Here is a 20051-nt window from a genome sequence, read left to right on the forward strand (position 1 = left end):
CCGTGGCCTTGGTGTTATCAGCACCACACTCTCCCGAGTGAGCCACGGGCCGGCCCAACTTTTTTCACTTTGATAACGTTCTTTGAAGCACAAAAGTTTTAATTATTTTACCAAGCATTTTCAACATGAGAGTAGGTTAGCATACCGAGTCCACCATGCCGAAAACTAAGGCCAGTTTACTTTTTAAAAGTATTCTTTAAAAGGTTTGTTTATAAAGATGTCCTATACTTGCAATGAACCCCAGACAAAATGACTAAATCTGTGTTTTATCCACTATTTTACTCATTCCATCAGGTGGCCAATACTAGCATTGTTCGAGGTCATTTTAAACTTTTATATTTTCACTGAACAGTACTCTGTAATTCAAATAGTTATTGAGGGTGCTCCAGACTGGTCTTCCAGTGGTCTTGAATATAAACGCTCTCAATTATGAGTAATGATTTTAGGGAAAAAAAATCTACCCTTGCATTTGGGCAATTATCCCAATAATGTTATGCAAACTAAGATACCAAGGCTGCTCAAATTGAACTATTAGGTTGGCAGTTCAAAATGTTAGTCTGTCAGCTGAAGTGTGAAAGGCACACAAAAGATAAGGAGTAGAAGGGTAGGAGTAAATTTGTAACGTAAGAAAATGCTGGTTGTATAAAACCTAGATATATGAAAAAACAAGGGTTGCTTGTAAAAAGGAGTATGATAGGTATTAGAAAGAATATAGATGAACATGCAAAGTGACCAGCATAATGCTGGAGGTCTGTATTAACTTATAAGGAAAATTCCTAAAATATATGAAATGAAAAAAACAACATATACACAGAGAAAAAGCCTTAATGACATACACCAAAATATTAACTGGTTAAATCTGGGTATTAGGAATGGGGGTGATTTTTCCCTCATTCTTTTCTGTGTTAAAAAGTATGAACTTTGAACAATTAAATGCAATGCTTGATTCTTGGTTGGAACCTAGATTGGGGGGAAAAACAGCCAAAAGGCACTCACTTTGAGGGAAACATTATTATGAAATACAGATTAGGTAATAATGTTGTATCTATTAAATTTCTTTGGTGTAATAATGGTATTGTGATTATGTAGGCTACCTTTGTTCTTAGAGGACACATGCTGAAGTATTGAGGGATTAAGTGTTGATGCAAATTTCAAATGGTTCAGGAAAAACCCTGTCTATAAAGCACATATGGTAAAACGTCAACAGTGAATCAGTCTAGATGAACGCTGTATGGGTATTTACTATACAATTTCAAATTTCCTGTAGGTTTGAAAAATTACAAATAAAAGCCTGGGGGGAAATAATATACTCTTATAATAAAACAATTGGAAAACAAAAAAGGCCCATACGACAACCAGTCACTGATTAAGATGCTTTCTTTATGGATGGGTCTCATGCTTCTGTCCAAAGGGATCACCTAACATCTGTTCCACTTTAAGTGACAGCAACTCACCACAGGCTGCTGCACAGATCTGAGAAGCTACAGATTACCACAGTCCCCAGTGTTGCTGTGCATAACCCCAGTGCTCATAAACTTGCTCTTTGGAATAATTATATGATGCCCTTTTAATGAGCGTACAGCTGTAAAATAACCTCCTTTGAGAAGTTTTTTTTGCTTTTGGAGGATGAAATTAAGTATATGACAACTTTCTAGGGTATGCAATAAGTTCAGAATAGGCAATATAATCGATATCATGATGGTGATTAATGTATCAATTTATTTCCATTTCCATTTTCCTAAGTCCCAATTCTCTGAAAAAACATGGGGAAAAAAGAGGTTTACTCTTATATAACAAAGAAATGAGGATAAGGTTTTTTGTTTTCAAAGTTCTGACTTGTAAGTTAAACCAAGTCAACACAAAAATCTTCCTTCAACCAAATAAAAGTAGAGAATTAAAAAAACCCTTTTGTAAATCCTTGGTGTTATCAGGTTCCTATGAATCTGAAATATAGTACTCAAGGATTATATCCTTAAGTATTATACTCTATGTACAATAAGCAAGTTGAGAAAATAGAAACAAAATACATGTCTACAAATATGCTTTTCAAAGTGTTATAAACTAACTTTTACTTCAGGATGTTGAAATGAAAATTAGTTCATGCAGTATTCAAAATCAAACCTAATGACAAAGCAAGATAAAACAGCCAATAGCACAATAATAATAGGTAACATTTGTATAAAACATTACTATGCTGTAGGAACTAAGTGCTTTTATTTCATTTAATTCTCATAACAATCATATGAAGTAGGTACTATTATTGGACCCATTTTACAGATGAGTGGACAAAGGCTAGAATTTCACCAAGTTTACTCAGCTAGTAGGTAGTGGAGTGGGTCTTTAAATCTGGGCAGTCTGGCTTTGGATTCTGTGCTCCCACCTACTGTGCTATACAATGTCTCAATACTACCTACTAATTAAAATGAAAAATACATGCCTTCTTAACCTTAATCAACACAGGATAAGAAACATCCTTTGGCTCCTGTATGTCTAAATTTTCAATATATTTTCTTCTTTTCAACCTATAACCTATCTTCAGTTTTGAACCACCTGATTTTATTTCACTACTATTCTCTTCCTGATTTTATTTTACAACTATTCTCAGTACTTTGTATAAGTCTCTGTTTAGAATAACCAGAAATGTATGAAATAATTAAACCTTGTTTGTTAAAAATAAAAGAGAAGTTAAACACTTTCCACAACTCTAACTAGTCTCTTATCAAGCCTTCAAAGACTTGCTTAGAAAAGTACTGCCGATGCTGATAACCAGAGTATACTACCAGGAGCATATTCTGACCTTGCTGCAAAGCTAACATGGCAATGTATTTCAGTTCTCTACTGTGTGCATAACGGAAAGCAAGATGGGGCTGGTGGTGAAAATTATGATGGTAAATATGTAATATATTTTCTAGGAACATTTCCATTTCATGGAAGTACAATGTAAAGACCATATCAAGCCAAACACAGAAATGAGAAAGTTTTATTTATCTAAAAAAAATCAGGCTATACAAACAACTGAAAGCCACATATGAAAAAATTTAACTATCACCTAAAAGATTATTTACATGTTTAGGGCCCATATTTAAAAACATGGTTCCTTATGTCTAGTACAGACATAGAGAACAGTCCATGATAACACACTTGGGAAGGGGACCACTGTGGTACTTCCCAGTATATTACATAAACCAAATGATGAAATTCTTGAAAGGTACTTCAGTGTGCAGAGGTTTTAAGAACTTGGCTTTGATGATTTTTGAAGGCAAAAACAAAATCAAATTAGTTTTTATTGGAACATGGTGGTGGCCTCAAGTCAGTAATCACAGTCACAATACCTGTGAATGGCCCTCCATTTGGGGACAGAGTAATCTGCAAAGATGATAATTTTTACACATGCCCTGTTATCTACACCAATATAATTACTACATCATAAAGACAAACAATTGTCTTTAAACTCTTTAAAAATTTATATAACAATGAGTTTCCTACAGATTAAAAAAAAAAAAAAGTCCAGATTCATGGAAGACAAGTAAAAAAATCCATTACTTTCCTAAGGTCACTTTCTTCCTTTATTCCTGCTTAAATGCAAAAGCTGACAGTTTCTGATTTGTAGAGAGATCTAAAGGTTTTTGCTTTTTAGGAAAATTCAGATTATCCTTTGCTTTTTCTTTCTGAGTTTCTGTTTCATCACTTTCATCGACCACATGTTTTCGCTTCCTTGCTTCAGCTCCATCACTTGCAGTTTCTCCTTTGGCCTTGTTAGCCCATGCCTTTTAAAAATATTGGGGGTGAAGAGAAAAGATTTTTAGGCAATAACAAAAAAATAGGAAGGAAATAATTTCTTTACTTTTCCAGGGAACATTCTTGTGTATAAAACAGAATAATTAGCACTTGAATTTTTAAGCAAATTATTAAGGGTTCTCATTGTTAACGAATCTTTTCTTACTTAATTGCAGGGCACATGAAAAATTTACATTCTACTTCTATAATATTTCAGTCTAAACTCTGCTGTATTTACATTAAGAACAAAATACTACAACTGCAGGTACTTTTTAAAAAATGAAACTTCTTTTATTTTGAGATAATTGTAGATCCACATACAGTTGTGGGAAATAATACAGGAAAATCCTGCGTAGATTTTACTCAGTTTTCCCCAGTGGTAATATCTTGTGAAACTGTAACTTGCAACTATCACGATCAGGGTACTGACACTGATACAATCCCCTTCTACTTCTACTCATTTGTGTGTATGTATTTAATTTTATTGTAGGTTTGTGTATTTATTGCCACAGTCAAAATACAGAACAGTTCCATCACCATAAGCATCCCTCATGTTGCCCAGTCCCCAAGACTCCCACCCAGGCCCCAACCCCTGGCAACCACTACTCTATTTTCCATCCATATCACATTGTCATTTCAAGAATGTCATATATATGTGTGTGTGTGTATATATATATATGTATGTATGTATTTTGGGATTGATTTTTATTCATTCAGCATTTCATCTGTCCCTTAAATCTCCTTTAATCTATAATAGTTCCTTTCCATCCTACTTTATTTCCTGAAAATTTATTTATTGAAGAAAAGGGGCCCTTCAAGCTATAGAATTTCCCCACATTAACAGACTGAATTTAAGTAAATGTTTAGGGTTTACCTTTAAAATACTGATTACATTTTTAAACATTCAAAAACACAATCACAACTTCTGCCAAGACTCTTCTTTGGCAGTGTAAGGTCTTGTTCATTCAGATGCCGTTTTACCTAATTCTTTGGAATTTTTATCCCTTTATTAACACTTAAAAAAATGAGAAAAACAAAATTGCTAATGAGGTTCTAAGTGAGGCTACAGGTGGTTAGACCAGTTCCTAGCTTCTTCGTTATGTAATACCTTTTGTTGGGAAAATATAGAAAAAGGGTCAGGGCCCCTCAGATGTTCAGAATCTTGCCGAGCACTTGATGTAAATATCCATGTGCACCCAGGTGTTCCTTGGTTATCTAATGTAATAACCAAGGATGTAATTAGATAATAGGCAGCCAGGTGTCCTGGGTTATGGACTTAAGTATAAAGGACAAGCGGCTCTGATCCACAGAGCGCCCCACCCCTGGGATGCCCCCCCCGGGGGGGATATGGGGTAGCCACTGCTGTTGCTGCCAGGGTCCCTGGGACCCTCTGAGAGGCCACTGCCACTGCTATTGCTGAGGACTGAGCTCGTGTCATCTGCCACAGCTTCCAGGATCTTTTCCCAATTACCTAGCGTGGACCTGCATGTGAGGGGTCTGGTGACTCAGTCTGTACAATGGGTTTGAAGAGTCTGAGCCCTGGCCCTGACAATAATGAAATGTTTTGGCTTTAGTTATGAATGGCTTTAACAATACAACTGGCGAAGCCACTTAGCTATTGCTGTAACCCAACAAGTGGTGTAGTCGTGTGGCTTTTACACCTTTATTCATAAAACCCAATTTATCAAAGCAAGTATCTTTGTCACTAGGTGCCCATGCTGACACTACCATCCTTGGGGAAGTGAAGTCTGAGGATTTAATTGGTACACTACACACATTCCTTCTCCTTGCAACAGAAGTCTGCTCCTTCCTTCCCTCGCATGGCAGAAATTCACATAAGGAGCAAGCCACCTGTGCTAATTTCCATATGAAAGGCTGGAACAGAACACCAGCTTTTTTTTTCCCCTCAAAAGGAGTATTCTCATTTAGTATACGATGTATAAGTAGATAGCATTTTCTAAAGTTCTACTTGCAAGAATCCTAAAGTAGTAGTCCAAAAATGTAAATTAACTTCATTTTTACTTATTACTCTTTTTTGCTTTTGATTTATAACGAATGCACCTTTTCTCAGGGTATTCCCCACTTTAAAACATACAGGAACTTATACAAATGTAAATAGTTAACTGCCAAAAAATTAACCATCAACACTAAATAATTACTACCTCATATCTACTTGCTCGAAGCTGATATTTCACATTTACTTAATTTCCTCTCCACCAAGAGTTTACTGGATATATTCAATTACAAAAATCAGAAAAGGGCATTTCTATAAGAATTTTTTTAACTCGGGAATTAAGATTTCAATCTCAGCACCACCGTCCTTACCTTCCTTTCTTCAGCTGACAACACTCTAAATCGAATCATTCCTTCTTTTATTATGTCTGCTTCATCTGAAAAGTCAGGATTGTCACACAAAATATTACTTCTATTTTCTTCCAGCCACATCTGGAACCCAGTCTTTGGCCTAAAATAGCAATTATGTGAAAAAATTTTATACTTAAGACACAATTTAAAGTGCCTTATGATTTTTCAAGTTAGTAATTAACCATTAGTCTTTGCATAACTACATAAAGTAAGGGAGACCAACTATACTTGTTAATATTCATATTACATTAAACTGCCCAATACAGGATTAATGAACTGGAAAATCCTGCATAAGGTCAATTCAGAAGGATTACTCACATCTGTATTTTCCAAGTGCAGCAACTATGAACTCTGCACTTTCAACTCTTTTCTGAATGTTGATAGGCTCAAGGTCTCCAACCTCACTTAGCCCCTCTGGCCTGGTAAAATTCTTCCACATGTCCTTTGTAGACTGTTCTTCATTTCCCAGACCAGCTATTTAAAATCCTCATGACTTCTCTCAAGCCCCTTTCCCATCAACTCACTCTTTATCTCACAGCTGACCTGGATCCCTCTCTGTATCATCATTATATAAAGCATGGACTCAGCACATTTCTACTTTTGACACAAATTGTCTTTGGGTCACAAATGAAGGCTTAATGCAAATAATTAATATTTTCTGAGCACTTACTATCTGCTAGGCACTGTTCTACATGCTTTATGTGTTCAAATATTACCTCATTTAAATGGCAATAATCCCATGAGGTAGATATAATTAGCATCTCCATCCCATTGATGAGGAAATTGAGGCTCAGAGAGGTGAAATAACTTACCACAAGTTACAGAAAGTAAGAGTCAGACCTGGGATTCAACAGCCAGGCAGTTACACTACAGAGTCCCTGCATTTAGCCCACCAGCTGTACTGCCTCGCACTATGCTGAGGCTAAATGGTTCCTAAACGATGAGTTTAAATACACAGAAGCACTGGCTGATTAGCTTGGTTGGTTAGAGTGCAGTGTTATAACACCAAGGTCAAGGGTTCAGATCCCCTTATCGGCCAGCCACAAAAAAACAAATAAATAAATAAATACACAGCAAAAATACCAGGGGAAAATGTTTATGATAAAAATTTAAATGGAAACAAAAACACAGGATATAATTGTATCTCTAATACATACCCCATTAAGTATAAAAGCTAAAATTTACTAAAAAGAATTAGAAGGAAAGAATTATCTCTATAAATGAGTGACTGAGTGACTTTTGTTCATCTGAACTTTTTGATTTTTAGAAAAACAAATTATAAAAATATCATAGTATGACTATAAACACTTGCCCAATCTCTGAGAATATACAGATTTCAAGTAATCTTCTTAATGTAATACTATTTCCAGAAAAATAGTAGAACAATCCCAAACAAACAAAAATCAATGCTAAACAAAGATTCTTAAATTTCCAGAAATTAATAAAGACCCATTTTAATCAAACTTGGGGTAATATCACAAGTCTACCTAATAGTATACAATCTCTTGTCTCTAAACAGCAGTTTTTAAAAAGAAAAACAAAAGTGAACATTTTTGATTTAGTATGTCAACATCTGTGACAAAATATTTGGTTAAATAGTGATAATTCCTTAATGAGATTTCAGAAAGTAAGTTTTCTTTATAGCCAGTTGATAATATGAAAAGTTGAATTATTGATCTTTTAAAAAATTTATTCTTTTTTTAAAAGTGCATTTTATTTTATTTTATTTTAGGGGCAGCTGGCCCATAAGGGGATCTGAATCCTTGACCTTGGAGTTACAAGGCAGCACTCTAACCAACTGAAGCCAACCAGCCAGCCCCTATCAATCTTTTTAAGTAAAATTTTCACTGTTTAAGATCTAAATCAAATTCAGAGCAAAATAGAAAATATAAAAGCCACAGCTATTCCCCAGAATTAAACTGGTTAACATAAAGTTACTAAGAATATGAGATACTCAATGCTAAAAATGAAAAAATACCTTTTTCAATTTAACTAATGCATTTAAAAAAAATCTAACATGGCAGAGATGAGGAAATTTGGTGATAAGTTGGTGGACAAATAGGAATAGGATATTGCTGGGATATATAAAATTATAACATCATTGCAGAACAACCTGGCTATCAGAATTACGAGTGTACTTTAACTTGAACCGTAAGAATCCATCTCATAGCTATATTTGCATATGTGAGAAATGACATTCACATAAAATTAACCACTGCAGTACTATTTGTACTAGCAAAAGACCAACAACCACCTTTTTGTCCATAAGTAGAGAACTAAATGAATTATGACATATCTAATCAATGGATATAAAAAGACTAAAGAAGCTCTTTATGTAGTAATATGAAATGATCTGCAAAAGCTACTGTTAAGTGAAAAAAGCAAGGTACAGAATAATGTATATGCTACCATCAGTGTAAAACTAAAAAAAGAGACAAGTATATGTATCGGTTCATACATGCATGGAATAATTTTGGAAGGCTACATGAGAAACTTGTTGTAGTGATTGTTTTTGGAAAGAGAAAATTGGTGGATAGAAGAGATTTAATTTTCATCAAATACCTTTTTGTTATCTTTTGCTGTTTTCCCCCATGTAACTATATTATTTAAAAACAAATAAAAAATAAACGATAAAATATAGTGTTCAATAAAATGAACCTAAAATTTAAAACGAATATACAATTTATTAAAGCATATTTTAATAAGTAACACAAATAAACATGTATCAATATTTGTGACCTCCTTATGGTCACAAGTGTTCAGAATGCCAACCACCAGTGCCAATGTATGATAACAGAGTTACATAGTTTTGTACTGCTGCTACTGTATGCTTTTTACTGGGACACTGCACCTTGAGAATACTAAATTTCTCTATGTACTGACCTTTGGTTTTCACTGTTTTGAGGACATATGGCTGGGGTTTCAGATGATAAATTTTTAGGATTTTCTTCTTTCATTTCCTCAGTCTTATTGGCTTGAGGAGTTCTTTTCTGGAAATAGGATGCTGCAGATGTCTGTAAAAACAAACATTATGAACGCTGCAACAAAATTTAGTATATTATATATTATGAGCAAGTTCTGAAGAATGTGAAACATTTATAATTATATAGAATTCAACATATGAAGTCTTGAGTTCTCAGTTGAAAATAAACACGCATACACATAAAACCAAAAAGATTATACTTCAAATTTCATGTCTTCTAAATGAATACAATATATGAAAAGGAAAAGATAAGCAATAGATCTATTGCTGATGACAAATCTGGGATAAAATACTTACGAGGGTGGACAAAATCAGAATACAGAACAAGGAAAGAGTAGGGCCATGTACTATACCAGTCAATATTAAACAAAGACATGCATCAGAAGCATGTGGGAGGTTTTTAAAAAAATATATGCCTGAGTCCCTTGGGCCTGGGTACACGTATCTTTAAAAAGCGATTCTGAGGCAAAACCAGAATTGAACCCACTTCCCTAGCTAGTCAATAAATTATAAACAACTGAAACCTCCTATCCTATAACTGAAACAGTGAACAAAACTTAAGACAAGATCACATGTTGTTTATTGCAGATGTGGATAGCTGAAATAGTACCTGCTTAGACTTTGGCTTTGGAATCAGAGGCTTTATAACTGGAGACTTTTCATTATTTGCAGTTCTATTAAGTGCAGTGGATTTCTTAGATAATTTGTTCATATTGTCTAAAATATTAATTGAACGTGCTGAATTCACTGTCATGGCTGGCTCTTTGGAACTGGCTGATACCTAAAGGACATAAACAAAAACAGATAACTTAAAGAGTGTTAGCATTTTAAATTTAAAGAAGAAAACTAATTCCAAGAGATTTATTTTTGCTTTAAATTTCTGTTAAGTTTGTATCGCTGTCTCATTTTTGGAAATGAAATTTGGTATGATCCCAATTAAGACTAATGCATATATTCCCAAATACCACATTTTCAAGAAAAACAGCGTGTATCTTTCAAGACCATAGGTACTTGGAAGGTAAGTAGAAAATATGACTCAGCCCAAGTGTGAACCAGTGCTGCTTTCGTCTCTGTTTTCACAAAGATCAGTCTTTGATGCCTTCAAGTCTTTAAAGTTTTCCAGTCTGGGGAGGTCATCTGGTCATTTGGAAATATTTCTTTGTATGGAAATGTATTTAAATAATAGAAAATATCACTGGAAACAGTTTACCTTGAAGGGGTTTACTCGTCCTTGGTTGCTAGAGATAACTGCACCTTTCACAAGAAAGAAATCCTTGCTTAATAGTGGTTAAAAAAAAAAAAAAAAAAGGTCACTTTTGACTTCTGTAATACTAGATGGAATATCTTAATCTGTATATTATATGAAAAAAAATGTACTTGGCAACTTTAAAACTATTGACAACTATAGATGACCTCTTTCCTATTTCCAAAACAAAATAAAAGCTCTTAGATGGGCATTATCCTAACTTGCCACTATGAAACACACCCAATAAGATCTATCCTTTTCTCCTGTTACCATAAAATAAAGATACCTTATTTTAGCTAAGGTTAGTAATTGCTTTACTTGTGCTCTGGATCCCACCCTCTCCTGCTTTGTCAAGAAATGACCTATCAATGCCTCCTCCCCTATCTTTGACTTTCACTCTTTCTTGGTTCCTCAAGTTCCCCAACATAAAAACAAACAAACAAACAAAAAAGAACAACCGTTCTCTACCCCACATTCATTCCAGACACCATTTTCTTTTTTCTCACCACCCCTATCCAGCCAAATTTTTCAAGAGCTGTCAGCACTACTATTCCCATGTCCGCACTGCCCTTACATTCCTCCATATAATACAATACAGTTTCCAGCCCTGTTATCCTACAGAATCTCCTCTTGCCAACACTCCCAATAATCTCTATGTGGTCAAATCCAGTGGATACTTTTCAGTCAAATAAGACCTCTAAACAACATTCCACATAGCTGACTGCTCCCTTTTTTCTCTTCCCTTGACTTCTGAGATACTGCATTCTCTGCCTTACCTCCTTTTTCTCCAGACCAGTGGTCTCATTCTCTTTCAATGTTCCTCTTCCTTCTTTACCTGATGCTTAAATGTTGGAGATTCCCTAGGCCTAAGCTCATTTTTCTTCTTGCTTTACATACTCTCCCAATGCCTGCTCAACCATTCCCTGGCTTAAACTGCTATGCTTCTGGCCTATGATTTTCACTTTATATCTCCAGGCCAGACTATTTTCCTGAGCTCCTGACCCAAATATCCAACTGTCTACTTGACATTCTACTTATCTCATAGTAATTCATCATTTTCCCATCTAACTCTGCTTTTCCCTCGTGTTTCCTGATTCAGTAAGTGGCACCATCATTCAACTGAAGTACTCAAGTCAGAAACTGAGTCATTTTTCATACCCTGAAGTCCTATATTCTCTACATCATCTTCAGAGACACCTCTTCAATTTCACCCATTCGTTATATCACCACCATAACCACCATCATCACCCTAGCCCAAGCCTCTCTTCAATCTCACTTGGACTGCCTCAGTAGTCTCTTTACATTCATTCCTCCTCAGCACAGTGTGCCATGCTATGCCCCTACTTAAAACTTTGCAACAGCCTAGAATAAAGACCAAAATCCTCCAATATGGCCTACATAGATCTGCATGATTTAGCTCCTGCCCATCACTCCAAAACCTTTTAGCACCACTTTCTCTTTGCTTTCTGTGCTCTTCCCGCCACCCTTTGATAGTCTTCACGCATGCTGTTGCTTAAGCCCAAATGTTTGTCCTCTGCTCCTGCTCCCATCCACCTTTGCCTAGCTGACTCTTACTCACCCTTCAGGTCTCTGCTTTAAACACTCTATGAGGTCTTTCTTGTGGTCCCCACCCATCCTCTACCACTGACAATATTACAGCTACCTGTTATGTGCCCTTTTAATACTCTACACATTTTTAAAGCTAATTTTTTATCAAAGTAATAAATATACATAGTTTAAAAAGTCAAATGGTACTATTAAATTCATGCTAAAAAAAAAAAAAAAAATCAGCAGTCCCCTGCTCCAACATTCATCCCAAGTCCCACTCCTCAAAGGCAACTACTTTTTACTGTTTCTCCAGCATCCTGCATGTTTTCTTAGTGATACCCAAATCTGTCTTCCCAGCTGGGCTGAAACAGCATTAAGTTAGAAATGAACCATTTATGCCTGCTTGACTTCTGTTATCTCCCATGTAGTAAAATGCCTGAGACACAATGGGCATTTAATAAATAGTTGTTAAATGACCACAGTTTCACAAACATCATCTCTGATAAATAACAACAAAAACAGGCCCTAAAGACTAAGGTGTGTTTGAGTAGATATATCACTTAACATCCTACTTGCAAAATTCCCTTGATATTACAAACATACAAATATTTCTCACCTGACTTAGCTGGAACATCAGAGGAATTTGCACTTTTGGAAAATGAATTCTGCCCTATAGAATAATTAAGATAAAACAATACAATGTAAATGGGGAAAATAAAGTCATCCTTGATATTCAACAATCAGACAGTAAAGATGTCTCAAAAAAAGTATGGGTATTCAATTTGCCTCAGACAAGTAAAATGGGAAAAGCCATACTCATGACATTTCTCATCTTTTATTACCTTGAATATGTATCTCATCATGCGTATGTATTTCTGTTTTTTCTTCTATGTCATCTGCTTCTTCACGGTCCTCAGCATCTTCTTCAACTTGATTTCTGAGTGCTGGCTGGCTCCACTCTGTAGCAGTGCTGCTGTAACTAAAAGGCAACAGTATCATTCAATAAAGAGCTCTCCAAAGTCCAACTTAATATTCAGGATGGTAAAGGAAAATTCAAACTCCTAAATATTTCTTACCCAGCATTCAGCTTTTTTCTGAAATCTTCTTCTTCTTCCTCCCCTTCCCATTGGGTTGCTGCCAATTCAGCTGCCTTCTCTACAGCCAGTTCACTAAGTCTTTGGGCTAATATTAATTTCCGAGAGCGAGAAGCATATTTAATGGCTAAGTTCACAGCATTTTGAGTCATTAGATCAGCAAGCTCCACACAGCGAAATTCCCGTTCCAGTTTACAAGAAAGCTAACCCAAAAAGAAAAAAATAAAACAAAATAAAATCACATTAAGGAAAACTTTCTTTTTTTTTTTTTTTATTTTTTTAAGGAAAACTTTCTATAAACACTGACACTACTAGCAAAACTGAGAGAACTAATAAATGAATTAATTCAGTATAGTGGCAGGACACAGGATCAACACACAAAAACCAATAGTGTTCCTATATGCCAATAACAAAACAGCTGAAGAAAGTAATCCCATTCATAATAGCTACCAAAAATATGAAATACTTAGGAGTAAATTTAACCAAGGAGGTGAAACACCTCTACAATGAAAACTATAACACACTGGTGAAAGAAACTGAAGACAACACAAATATATGGAAAGATACCCCCTTTGTGGGATGGAGAATTAACATCATCAAAATGTCCATATTACCCAAAACAATGTACACATTTGATGTAATCCCTATCAAAAACACCAATGACATTCTTTGCAGAAATAGCAAAAACGATCTTAAAATTTGTATGGAACCATTAAAGACTCTGTATAACTAAAGAAAAAAAAATTTTTTGGCAGCTGGCCAATATAGGATTCCAAACCCTTGACCTTGGTTTTATAACACTGCACTCTAACCAAGTGAACTAAAGCAATCTTGAACAAAAAGAACAAAGTTGGAGGCATTACACTACTTGACTTCAAAATATGCTATAAACCTATAGTAACCAAAACAGCATGATACTAGCATAAAGACAAACAGATCAATGGAACAGAATAGAGAGCCCAGGAATAAACCAATGCACTATTTACAGCCACCTAATTTTCAATAAAGCTGCCAAGAATACACACCTCTGAAAGGACAGTCTCCTCAATTAAGTAGTGCTGGAAAATTGGATATCCATGTGCAGAAGATTGAAACAAGACCCTATCTGTCACCATACACAAGAATCAACTCAAAATGGATTAAAGACCTAAATTTAAGACTCAAAAGTATGAAACTACTAGAAGAAAACATAAAGGAAATACTACACAAAATAGGAATGGGCTGCATCTTTATTGAAGAAGACTACAAAGGCACAGGCAAGTAAAGCAAAAATAGACAAATGATACTACATCAAACTAAAATCTTCTGCACAGCAAGGGACACTATCAACGAGGTAAAGAGACAACCTACAGAATGGGAGAAAATGTTTGCATACTACACATCAGACAAAGGGCTAAATAATATACACAATATATAAGGAACTCAACAGCAAAACAACCACCCAATTAAAAAATGGGCAAGGAACTGAACAGACATTTCTCAAAAGACATACAAATGGCCAAGAGACACATGAAAAAATGTTCAACATCACTAATCATCAGGGAAATGCATATTAAAACCACAATGAGATATCATCTTAACTCCAGTTAAAATGGCTGTTATCAACAAGACAGAAAACAAGAGCTGGCAAGGATGCAGAGAAAAAGGAATTCTCTACATTGTTGGTGGAAATATAAGTTGGTACAGCTATTGTTGAAAACAATATGGAGGTTCCTCAGAGAACTAAAAATAGATTTACCTTATGACCCAGTAATTCCACTATTGGGTATATACTCAAAAGAAATGAAACCAATATATCAAAAAGACACCTGCACTCCCGTGTTCATTACAACACTATTCACAATAACCAAGTGATAGAATCAACATGAATGTCCCATCAACAGACGAATGGATTTAAAAAAACTGTGGTATATGCTCACAATGGAATACTATTCAGGTATAAAAAGAAATGAAATCCTATCATTTGCAGCAACATGGATGGAACTGGCAACCATAATGTTAAGTGAAGTAAGCCAGGCAGAGTAAGATAAATACTGCAGAATCCCATTCATATGTGGAGTCAAAAAAAAAAAAAGTGGTTCTCATTGAAGTAGAGAGCAGAATTATGGTTACCAGAGGGTGGGAGGAGGAGGGAGGGCAGCGGGGCAGGGAGGAAAAGTGGTGAACTAACGGGTACAAAACCATGCTATCGACCCAAGTAATAATTGTGCAGTATATACTTGTATTGAAATAACACCCTAAGGATGGCCCGTGGCTCACTTGGGAGAGTGCAGTGCTGATAACACCAGGGCCACTGGTTCGCATCCCTACATAGGGATGGCCGGTTAGCTCACTTGGGAGAGCGTGGTGCTGACAACACCAAGTCAAGGGATAAGATCCCCTTACTGGTCATCTTAAAAAAAAAAAAAAAAAAAGAAATAACACCACAAATATGTACAAGTAAATGTTAAAATATTTTGAATTAAAAAAAAATTCAACCTATAGAAAAGCATTTAACTTTAATTTTTCAGTATATTTATTTTACTCACCGCAAGCATTTTCATTAAAAGTTCCTGTTGTTCTTTTGTTGCTTGATTTTTAGTGCTCTCTTCATATTCATAACCATTTTTAGCTAAATAATCAAGGTGGCTGTGAAATAAAACTGAACGCCAAAATTGTTCCTAGAAAAGTGGATAAAATTGCTTAAAGCCAATTACCACCTTAATACCAGGCAAGTGTTAAATATTTACCTTAAGATACTAGTTTTTGAATAAAATATTTTCTAAAATCGTCCTTTCTATAAGTTTATTTTACAATTCAAATTCTTGACTTTATCACCTATCCTTTAGGAAGGCAGGGGTGGGGGCTGGGGAATAGCGTTTTAAACAGTTTCTTAGGTCATAGTTAATTTAGTAAACTAGTTTTTTAGAAGCTGATTTTCTTCTTATTTAGAATAACTAATTGCAAGACTTCAAATGACTTTTGATGATAAGGACTAGGACTAAGGTGAGGCAAGACAACTTACTATGGCACAAAATATGTGGAGGGATTGCCACTCAGGGACTTGCCTGACCTTGAGAGTAAAGGCCTTACCCTAGGTGAGGCCTTGACAGTCATACCCATTTACCCTGTAGACAAAGTCCCTGGAAGCAGTGATGGCAACCAGATGGCCTGGTGATCATAAGCAGTCCCCCTTCCTCCCTGCAACCACTGTTTATTTAATCATAGAGTAATGAATACTCAACATTGGTCATCATGATAATTTTTTAAGTATTTGTATCATAGGTAGTATATTTGTATTATCAAACTCAGAGTGTCAAGGTAAGACTTCCACATACCTCCATTTGTCCTTTCTCTGTTGCAATCTGACAGTAAGGAAGCTTAAAGGATAATATAGCCAAAGCAGGGCGTGGAAGAGTGGGAGGAAACCGAGAACCTTTACAAGGAATGCACCTGTCAGTAAAGAAAAAGGCTCATCATAAGAACTTGCTAAAATGCCATGACTGCTAAAATAAAAAATTTTCAAAAGTTAGCAACTTGGAATAGAAGTATTATTACAATAGCTGGCTTAATAATATATAACAAATTCCTCTTTTTAAAACAGTGTTTTAGGCCTTATTAGGTGTAAAAACTATCCCTCCATGCATTTCAAGAATTAAAAAAAAAAATCCCTTCTCTCTTCAGAATCGGCCAGCCACCCAAAATAATAATAATAAAATAATAATAATAATCGCTGAAAGTGAAATCAGTTCTCTTCATATTTTCCTCAGCAAACTGCCCACTTTTAAAATACAGAAACTGTGCCATAAACACTTGTCATGAGATCCATGTTATTACTCTAAGATAAAATGCTGATGAAGCATATCCACTTTCATTCATCAGTTTGGGAATACCTGGTATTTTTGTTCAATACATGTAAGTGTTTATTAAATATTTATGAGAGTGGAGCAGAACATTCAAGATCATTTAAAAGGTTATAATCTATACCTGCTCTGCTAAATCAAAGTTATTAAAGGTAATAACTCAGTTGGCAAGGGCATTATCTAAACCTTTTCTGACTAGAATATATAAGGCATTCAAAGTTACCCACCATGAGGAGCACAAATGCAATTTATTAATTAAAAAATTCACTAATCATACAATGATTTATATACACACAACACTCTTATGTCCTCCAAATTATATATGAGAAAACCACTGGAAGACCATGATTGCACACTGTAAATACAATGGATAAATCTTCTATTTTCATAAAGTAATTTTTAAAAATACAGTACCTTGCTTGATGCTTAATAATCATCCATTTAATTTGTAGTACAGCCTTTTAGTCAGAGCTTTAAGTCAGGACATTCTTGAAGGGAAATACTAAGTAAAAGTTAGGCCCTTGAGTTTAAATTTTTTTTCATATATACCTTCTAGTATTATCAAATGCCCACTGGAGTAATTAAAAAATAAGTAAGTGGCAAGACACAATACTCTTTTTCAAACTACATGGGCCTCTTCCTTGTGAGATTCAAATATCTTTTCTCCTTTTTGTGACTATACAATAAAACCACAAACACGTTTTTAGAGTTCCAATTTTTTTGAACATACAGTTTCATTTTCTTTCTTCCTCCTCCCCTTTTAGGATTTTATAGAAATCAGTAGTTTTTACCATAGAGTATGAGATGGCAGTGTGAATATCTTGAGTTTGAAAAATCTCTTAAGGCAATTCTGTCATGAACCTATTCACAAAAACCACTGGTATACTAGTCATGCAAAATGAAAAGACAGAACATGTACATTCACAAATGATGAGTCCAATTATATAAATATATATGTACTTTAACAAAATTAGGAGAAATATTGGGAATAATGTTAATTGCCTAAACATTCTTTCTTCTATAATGTGACTTATACTCTTATACTGTACTCTTATTTAAAAACATTTTACAGCTCACTTTATTTAGACACAGTAAGCAATTATCATAAAGGAAAAGGAAACATTGACTAGAATTTTATTAATAGTCACTTTCTAATCCACATTTATATCAGAGTACCAATTCATATTTTTTATCTCTTCCTTGCTTTAAAGATTTGAACTCAAAAGATGTTTCTGTTAAATATCCCTTTCAAGCAGGAATTAGAAGAAAAAACAAACACATTTTAACTGCTAATTTGGTGGGGTTTGCCTTCTCTGAATGAGTTTCCCGGAAACTATGTGCACAAACTATTTGGAGGAGGAAAGGTGAAATAAACCACAGTTCACTAAGGAGACAAAATTACCTCAATTTCCTTTCAAATTGATCACAAAATCTGTTTTCTTATTACATCAAAGGGGAAGTTAAAAAATACCAAACTGTAGAAAATTGGGGCCAATGTCCATCCAGACTAACCTTGCCGTAAGTCAGCAAGTTTTGCTTTCTCTTTTGTGTTGGATGGCACAAAGTGCTCTTCTGCATTTGAGAGGACTTTGTTCACATCTCTTTAAAAGCACTTATTCAACAGTAGCATGATGATTTTACAAGCCTACCTCTTCCAGGACACAAACCTCATTTATCTTTGTGCAGTATAGCACATATAGTCAGTACTATAACAAATGCTTATTAAATGAACACAATTAGAAAAAAAAATCTAGTTTTCAAGCACATTAAATAACTCTAAAGAGTTTTTAAAAACGAAAGAAAAAAGGAAGATTGCTGTTTACATACAGCAAATCAGATGATAGCACAGCAAAACTAGTTTAACTCTCAGTTATGAATTAACCATCAGTGATCATGAAAAAACCTTTAGAGGAAATAATAAAGGCAGTTTTTGTTAAACTAAGGTTTGACTCAAAAGAGGGTAGGGAGTGACAGATCTACAGATCAGTAATTTCTTATACAGTATTCATAATTAAAGGAAGGTATTTTGTACTCACTCAAATGAATTTTTAAAAAATAACTTTTAACAAAATGTATTCCTTTTTAAAGGATCCCTGAAGAAAAAGAAAGCATAAATACTGCTGAATTAGGCTAGAAAATGCATTTAAAATAAAAAGAATAAAGAAACAGGTACCATTAACCATGAAATACAAGGTTCAGTAAGGATAAATACCTTTTAGTAAGGATGATAAAAAAAAACTACTGTTATTATTAATAGCTAATATTCAATAATTACTAAGTATCAGGCACTATTCTAAGTATATTCTATACACAAACTCACTTCACCATCACAATTCTGTGAAATGGTTATATTCTGACTCAAGCTTTGGACCACTAGGCAACACTGCCTTTCCAGAGGAGGTTTGTTATCTTTAACACGATGAGACCAAACAGCACCATTAGACATTTAAATAAACACAGGATAAATTTCTTGAAAGCAAGGATTGGTAAGTCTCATTGAACACAGCAGCAGGCTACTAAAGGTGGTTGTAAAATTTTCTTCCCTGGACTTTCATTTATCTCTATCCATAGGAAGAAAATTAATCATCTCTGAATGTGTTTAAATATAAGCAAAGCTGGCATAAAAGGTGCAGTAAGCCATACTGAGAAGCATAGCTTCCAATCTTTGAAAAATATTCATATCAAGTTTATTCTTCCAGAATAAAGCCCGGAAAATATGAAAACATTCTGTAGTCAATCAATTTATCACAGTGTATGTAAATAAACACATTTTTATGAACAGACTTTTTAGCAAATCTCAGTGTTTCAACTGCCTGCTATATAAGACTCCCTTCAGAAATTCAATTATTCTCCTATAACAAGCTGGTCCTTAAAGGAGAAGTGTTTATTCTTTCAATCCATTTATCAACTCAACTCCCATTGTTCCTATATTTTAATACAGAAAATACAATAAGTTTTTCTGCCACTAACGACCTGTATGATCTCAAACAAGTTGCTTAATCTTTCTTGGACCTCAGTTTTCTCATGTGTAAAAATTGGGGAGAAGTACTGGGGGTGTAATCAGGAAGTACAGGAACTGGACCAATAGAACCCAGGAGTCCTCATTCTTTTATCCCTGTAGGGCTGCTGAGCTATTGTAAAAGGCCTATGAATTCTGTCTGTAGACGGAATAAAAAAAAGTTTCCACTTTATGTACT

The 20051-nt window shown here is 34.8% G+C and overlaps 1 protein-coding gene across 2 annotated transcripts in view; it reads right to left on the reverse strand.

Moving 5' to 3' along the window:
* Positions 1 to 3026: 3026 nt before the first annotated feature.
* WDHD1 (WD repeat and HMG-box DNA binding protein 1) overlaps positions 3027 to 20051 on the reverse strand; it is a 55209-nt gene continuing 38184 nt past the window's right edge. Inside the window, exons 17-26 of one of the 2 annotated variants that reach the window (XM_063089899.1) lie at positions 16330 to 16444; positions 15541 to 15672; positions 12995 to 13215; positions 12761 to 12897; positions 12535 to 12588; positions 10335 to 10372; positions 9735 to 9905; positions 9025 to 9155; positions 6103 to 6241; positions 3027 to 3767 (exon numbers count right to left, since the gene is read on the reverse strand). In XM_063089899.1, the coding sequence (XP_062945969.1) occupies positions 3567 to 3767; positions 6103 to 6241; positions 9025 to 9155; positions 9735 to 9905; positions 10335 to 10372; positions 12535 to 12588; positions 12761 to 12897; positions 12995 to 13215; positions 15541 to 15672; positions 16330 to 16444 (1339 nt within the window). In that variant the 3' untranslated portion in view covers positions 3027 to 3566. Of the gene's footprint in view, positions 3768 to 6102; positions 6242 to 9024; positions 9156 to 9734; positions 9906 to 10334; positions 10379 to 12534; positions 12589 to 12760; positions 12898 to 12994; positions 13216 to 15540; positions 15673 to 16329; positions 16445 to 20051 lie in introns of both variants that reach the window. The other variant, XM_063089898.1, reaches the window with a different exon arrangement.

Source organism: Cynocephalus volans, chromosome 3 (assembly GCF_027409185.1).
Source record: "Cynocephalus volans isolate mCynVol1 chromosome 3, mCynVol1.pri, whole genome shotgun sequence".
Lineage (NCBI taxonomy): Eukaryota > Metazoa > Chordata > Mammalia > Dermoptera > Cynocephalidae > Cynocephalus > Cynocephalus volans.